Source organism: Carcharhinus amblyrhynchos, chromosome 11 (genome assembly GCF_965287045.1).
Source record: "Carcharhinus amblyrhynchos chromosome 11, sCarAmb.v2.hapA, whole genome shotgun sequence".
NCBI classification, from domain to species: Eukaryota; Metazoa; Chordata; class Chondrichthyes; order Carcharhiniformes; family Carcharhinidae; genus Carcharhinus; species Carcharhinus amblyrhynchos.
In genome coordinates this window covers 94,618,163-94,625,146 of record NC_137334.1, presented here as the reverse complement: position 1 = coordinate 94,625,146, position 6,984 = coordinate 94,618,163, and the positions used below count along the sequence as shown (strand labels likewise).

General features: G+C 42.1%; 1 protein-coding gene across 5 annotated transcripts in view; it reads left to right on the top strand.

Annotated features, from left to right (window-relative positions):
• The first annotated feature begins 532 nt into the window (after positions 1-532).
• The window catches only part of LOC145350364 (uncharacterized), a 57,557-nt gene continuing 51,105 nt past the window's right edge, over positions 533-6,984 (top strand). For 2 of the 5 annotated variants that reach the window (XM_080199608.1, XM_080199605.1), the window contains exons 1-2: positions 622-1,756; positions 1,880-2,017. Coding sequence is in view for 1 of the 5 variants with exons in the window: in XM_080199604.1 (XP_080055730.1) it covers positions 1,642-1,772; positions 1,880-2,017 (269 nt within the window). In the remaining 4 variants the exon portion in view is untranslated. The other 3 variants (XM_080199607.1, XM_080199609.1, XM_080199604.1) reach the window with 3 other exon arrangements.

The window sequence follows — 6,984 nt, the reverse complement described above, 5'->3', positions numbered from 1 at the left end:
ATTTGGCCACACAGTCATAGGTGTGTAAGGAGTATAGTAAGGGGCTGAGGACTTGTGGGTCACCGGTGTTCAGGATGATTGTGGAGGAGGTGTTGTTGCTTATCCTTATTGATCTTGATGTTGGTCCAGTGATGTTGGTTGGAATCCTGCATTTTTTTTGTGAAATTACAGAATTGGCCTAGGCTGGCTGTTCTCTGTGTATATTCACAGATGAAGAATGAGACAATGGGACATCAATTTCAGCTACAACCCCACAAGACGCCATGCTCATTGGACAAAGGGGATGGCAGAGAAGGCAAACTTGTTGGGGGAAAATAGCCCAAGAGTTAGTTCCCTAAACATTAGAGTTTCTCCATGGCCCATTGGTGAAAGGATTGGGAAGCAATTGGTGACTACTGATGCCAGGGTATTGTGGCCTGAGATCAAGACAGAGGAATATGGGTTGGGCAGGGTTAATAGGCTGTGGGACGTGCTCCTTTAATTTGGAACACTTCCTGTCTCTGTGTAACAACTTCTGCAAACACAGGAACAGTGAGCAATACCTGATGGGATTGCTGTTCAGAAGACTTTCACTTTCAACAAAATCCTTATCGCTGTCACAGCACCAAGTAGAAGGTAGGAAGCTGAGTTTGTGGTGGCATACATAGCAGGTGCACACAGCACTGAGATAAGTAGACTCGGTCTTCCCCCTGTGCAACTGTACAGAAACAGCACAGCGAAGAGCTGTTCAGTGTGGGTGGAGGATTTGGCCAAGAACCACAGACTACAACTCAGACAGCAGACAATTTAACAGAGGCAGAGAGAAAGAGGAAATCAAATACAGACAGGAAACAGAGAGGAGCAACAACCCGACACAGAGGAGACAGGCAAACAATCCGATACAGAGGAGACAGACAAACAATCTGACACAGAGGAGACAGATAGACAATCCGATACAGAGACACAGGCAATCAGATAGAAGCAGACACAGATAGATGGACAATAAAATACAGACAATCAGACAGAGAGAGAGACTTAGAGAGAGAGAGCGGTATTTTCTAATCTGGGAATAAGTCCTGTGGTGGAGGCTGGAATGAGGAGTGTTTATCCCTGTGGAGGCCGATGGGAATCCACGCCATATCTTCCCCAGCAGAATTAGTTTTGATGTGATTTGATTTGATTTGATTTATCATTGCCACATGTATTAGTATACAATGAAAAGTATTGTTTCTTGTGCACTATACAGACAAAGCATAGAGAAAGAAAGGAGGGTGAAGAATGTAATGTTACAGTCATGGCTAGGGTGTAGAGAAATTTCAACTTAATACATAAGATAGGCCCGTTCAAAAGTCTGATGGAGGTGGGGAGGTAACTGTTTTTGAGTCGGTCAGTACGTAACCTCAGACTTTTGTATCGTTTCCCAGTGGAAGAAGGAGGAAGAGAGAGTGTCCGGAGTATGTGGGGTCCTTGATTAATCTGGCTGCTTTTCCTGAGACAACTATTAATTATGAATCCGGAATTTGCACCATCTTCTGTGGTGGAGCGGGCTTGATCGCATACATGCCATTGTCATTTCTGGGTCCAAATTAAAAGGCACTCAACATCACTGACCCACCATTGAAGAAAGAAGATGGACTTCCAGAAACACTCTGAGACTGGAAAATGAAACTCTGTGAAGATACGGAGCAAACATTTTGGAAAGTCTATTTTTTCAGGACTGTAGCCCTCAATAGCATCGAAAATACAAATACAACCATGATGTCTTTGTTAATTCACGGTGGGTGCTCGTGCAGGTAAAACAAAGAAGACAGATGTGATTCTGCAATTAGCCTCAAAAACATTGCTAATTATTTACAACCATAGTAAATTATCAATTTTCTTTTTGTATAAAAATTTGTAGGGATGATATCAGAATAAATAGGAAGACACTGAGGCTGGAAGATCCACCTGATAAACACTCCCCACCCACTGCTGTGGTGTTCCAGGTCACTGGTAGCCTCCATCCCCAACTCCAGAGGCAATCCTGGGACTTCTTCAGGTAAGATTTCTCTTTTGCATGCCACATTGCTCCAGACATGGACTGGACTGGCGTAGTTCCTGCTTGCGAAGAATTAGACATGCAGGGAAGATTCTAGTCCGGTCTTCATCTGTATCCTATTAGCGGCATGCAATTCAGATAACACAGAGCCTCCAGTGGGATTTCCAGTCTGGCATGGCAGGCAGCATCAGAGGGTCCCACTGTAATTTCATGCTAGTGTGAACCCGATTTTTGAGCCTCCCACTGAGCTCTGTCTCCCCCCCACCCCCGCCCACCTGCCATTGATTCCAACGGCAGTGGCATGAGAATTCTGCCCACAGAGACGGTTGGCAATTGAACGAAAGGACAAAAAGATGGAGACAGAGAACCAGAGTGAATCAGAATTGGGCTTTGATTTTGAATGCCTTTATTTGATTTTAATACAGTTATAATGGGCTCTGAATGATTGCAGTAATTTTACCTTCCTGTAAATAAATTAGAAAAAAAAACTTGAATTTAGAAAGCACCTTTAATAATCTCAAGGATTTCTGAAGATATTTTATATTCATTCCAGGGATGTGAACATCACTGGCTAGACCAGTATTTGTTCCATCTCTAGCCGTCCTCGAGAAGGTGATGGTAAGCCGCCTTCTGCAATCTTATGGTGTAGATAAACTCACAATGATACTAGGATGTGGCTTCTAGGATTTATATCCAGTGACAATGAAGGAACAGCCGTCATGGTTCCAAGTCAGGATGGTGTGTTGCTTGGAGAGGCACTTGCTGATGTTTGTGACTGCAGGTATCTGCTGCATTTGTCTTGGTAGGTGGTAGAGTTTACAGGTTTTGAAGATATTGTTTGAGGAGCCTCAGTGCAGCTTGTAGATGGCACACACTGTTCCAATTGTGCATCAGAGGTGGAGGATTTCGATGTTTCTGATCAAGTAAAATACTGAAGTATGTTAGTCATTGTTATGATGTTCAAAACGCAACAGCCAATTCAGATTATCTATTTTCGTGATGTTAAGTCTGGGATAAGTATTGGCCAGAACAATGAAGAGAATTCACTTGCCTTTCTTTGAAACAGTGGCTGAATGATCTCTTATCCCCACTCAAGGGGACAGATGGGGTATCTGTTTGCTATCTCATCTGAAAGAGATATCATTCCCTCAGTACTGCACTGAGGAGGTCAGCCTGAATTATAGACTCAATTCTCTGGGGTGGGATTTGAACCTTCAACCCTCCGACTTAGGGGTGAGAGCGCAACCACATGGGAAGGGGATAAAATCAGAGGGGAGGATACAGGGTTCCACACCAATACTAACACCAGCATTGAATTCCACATTATCGAGTTACATTGGGTGCACAGCCCAGAAACACACCATTCATCCCAAAGGATAAATGTCACTGTTTACTCTCTAACCAAGCTGCCCCTCACCTTCCTTCATCTTCACCCATTTCTTTATTCTTTCATACCTTTCTCCCTGATCCGTTTATCTCAGCTCCACTTAAATATATCAATGTTATTCACTTTAACAGCTTTCTGGAGTAGAAAGTTCCACATTCTTACCACTCTCCAATAAAGAGGTTTCTCTTGCATTCCCTATTAAATTTATTAGTAACTATCTCATACTGTAGGTCCCAAACTCCAGATGCCGTACGAGTGGAAACAGTTTTATCTATGTGTAACTTATCAAATATTTTTTAACATTTTAAAGATTTCAATCAGGTCACCTCCCTATTTTCTTTTCAATCTCTCAGTCTGATAGTACTATTGCAAATCTTTTTTGAATCTTCTCTAATGCCTCTGCATCCTTTTTATAATATGGAGTCTTGAACTGTTTACAATGCTTTGTGTGTGGTCTTACCAAGGTTCTATAATAGTTTAAAATAACTTACGAAACCCATAGCTCCAAAAATGAATCCAATGTTTTGTTTGCTTTTTATGGCCTCATTAAACGATGCCTGACTCCTTAGTGATTTGTGTATCAATACCCTGGATCCCTCAACCCCATTTCGTTATTTATTTGCGATGAAGTGTATCCTCTTTACTCTGCTACTCACTTTATACCAAATTAAAGTTCATTTGCCAATTACATACCCATTCTGCAAGTTTATTCATATATTCTTGTATTTTGTCATACTCACCACCCTCTGGGTGAAGAAAATTCTCCTCACCTCAGTTCTAGAAGGTTAAAAGTTTAAATTTTATTTATTAGTGTCACAAGTAGGCTCACATTAACACTGCAATGAAGTTATTGTGAAAAGCCCCTAGTCAAAGAGACATAGAGTCATAGATGTTTAAGCATGGAAATAGGCCTTTCAGCCCAACTTGTCCATGTTGCCCTTTTTTTTAAACACTTAAGCTAATCCCAATGACCTGCATTTGGCCCCTATCCTTCTGTACCCATCTTACCCATGTGACTATCTAAATGCTTTTTAAAAGGCAAAATTGTACCTGCCTCTACTACTACCTTTGGCAGCTTGTTCCATATACTCACCACCCTCTGTGTGAAAAAATTGCCCCTCTGGACTGTTTTGCATCTCTCTCCTCTCTCCTTAAACCTATGCCCTCTAGTTTTAGACTCCCCTATCTTTGGAGAAAGATATTGACTATCTCATCGATGCCCCTCATTATTTTATAGATCTCTATAAGTTCACCCCTCAGCCTCCTAAGCTCCAGAGAAAAAAGTCCCATTCTATCCCGCCTCTCCTTATAACTCAAACTATCAAGTCCAGGTAGCATCCTAGTAAATTTCTTCTACATTCTTTCTAGTTTAATAATATCCTTTCTATAAAAGGGTGACCAGAACTGTGCACGGTACTCGAATGTGGCCTTACCAATGTCTTGTACAACTTCAACAAGACATCCCACCTCCTGCATTCAATGTTCTGACCAATGAAACTAAGCATGCCGAATGCCTTCTTCACCACTCTGTCGACCTGTGACTCCACTTTCAAGGAGCTATGAAGATGTACCCCTAGGTGTCTTTGTTCTATAACTCTCCCCAATGCCCTACCATTAACTGAGTAAGTCCTGCCCTGTCTCAATCTACCAAAATGCATCACCTCGTATTTGTTTAAATAAAGCTCCATCTGCCATTCGTCACCCACTGGCCCAATTGATCAAGATCCCATTGCAACCTGAGATAACTTTCTTCACTGTCCACTATGCCATCAATCTTGTGTCACTTGCAAACTTACTAACCATGCTTTCTATATTCTCATCCAAATCATCAACATAAATGACAAATAACAGTGGACCCAGCGCCGATCCTTGAGGCACACCGCTGGTCACATATCTCCAGTTCATGAAACAACCCTCTACAACCACCTCTGCTTTCTATCATCAAGCCAATTTTGAGCCAATTACCTCACCCTATATTCCGTGAGATTTAACCTTATGCAATAACCTACCATGTTGTACCTTGTCAAAGGCTTTGCTAAAGTCCATGTAGACAACATCAACTGCACTGCCCTCATCTACTTTCTTGGTTACCCATTCAAAAAACTTAATGAAATTTGTGAGACATGATTTTCCACTCACAAAGCCATGCTGACTGTCCCTACTCAGTCCTTGCATCTCTAAATGTCTGTAGGTCCTGTCTCTCAAAATACTTTCCAACAACTTATCCACCACAGATGTGAGACTCACTGGCCTGTAGTTTCCAGGCTTTTCCCTGCAGCCCTTTTTAAACAAAGGTACAACATTTGCCACCCTCCAATCTTCAGGCATTAGTCCCCACACTCTGGCACCTGTTCAGGTACACTGAGGGAGAATTTTTCATGGCTAACATGTCATTTGGACTGTGGGAGGAAACTGGAGTATCCGGAGGAAACTCATGCAAACACAAGGAGAACATGCAGACTCTGCACAGACAATGACCCAAGGCCAGAATCGAACCTGGGTCCCTGGCGCTGTGAGGCAGCAGTGTTAACTGCTGTGCCATTGTGCTACCCCTTGTCCTCAAACTATGACCCCCGAGTTCTGGACTCCCCCACCATTGGGAATATTCTTTCTGAATCCACCCAGTCTAACCCTGTTAGAACTTTATAAGTTTCTATGAGATTCCCTCTCACTCTTCTAAACTCTAGTGAGTATAATCCTAAACGACTTAGTTTAGGATTATTTGACAGACCTGTCACCTCAGGAATCAGCCTGGTAAACCTTCACTCTACTCCCTCTGTAGCAAGGACATCCTTCATCAGGTAAGGACACCAAATTTGCACACAATATTCCAGATGTGGCCTCACCAATGCCCTAGATAATTGCAGCAAAACCTTCTGAATCCTATACTCAAATCCTCTCACTATGAAGGCCAACATACCATTTGCCTTCTTTACTGCCAGCTGTACCTATGCACTTACTTTCAGTGACTAATGCATGAGGACTCCAAGGTCTCGTTGAGTATCCACCTCTTTGAGAGAGGTGGATATTCAAATAATAAATCTGTCATAAACCAACTCTCTCAACTGTCTTCCTATTATTGTTATCAAGGTGGATAACCTCACATTTATCCACATTTTACTGCATCTGTCATTACATATGCCCATATATTCAGCCTGTCCAAATCACAATGAAGCATCTCTGCATCCTCCTCACAGCTCACCCTCCCACCCAACTTTGTATCATCTGCAGATTTGGAGATATTACATTCAGTTCCCTCTTCCAAATCATTAATATATAATGTGAATAATTGGGATCCTGGCACAGATCCCTGCAGAACCCATTGACTGCCAATCAGAAAATGACACATTTATGCCAACTCTTTGCTTCCTATCTGTGAAACCAGCTTTCTATCCATCTCAAGACATTACCTGCAATCCCATATGCTTCAACTTATATAGTAGCCTGCTATGTGAGACCTTGTTAAAAACCTTCTGAAAGTCTAAAAAAAATCACATTCACTGGTTCTCCAGAAATTCCAGGAATGAATGTCACAGTGAAATGTTTATCCTTTTGCACTGATGCTTTGAACAGATGACTT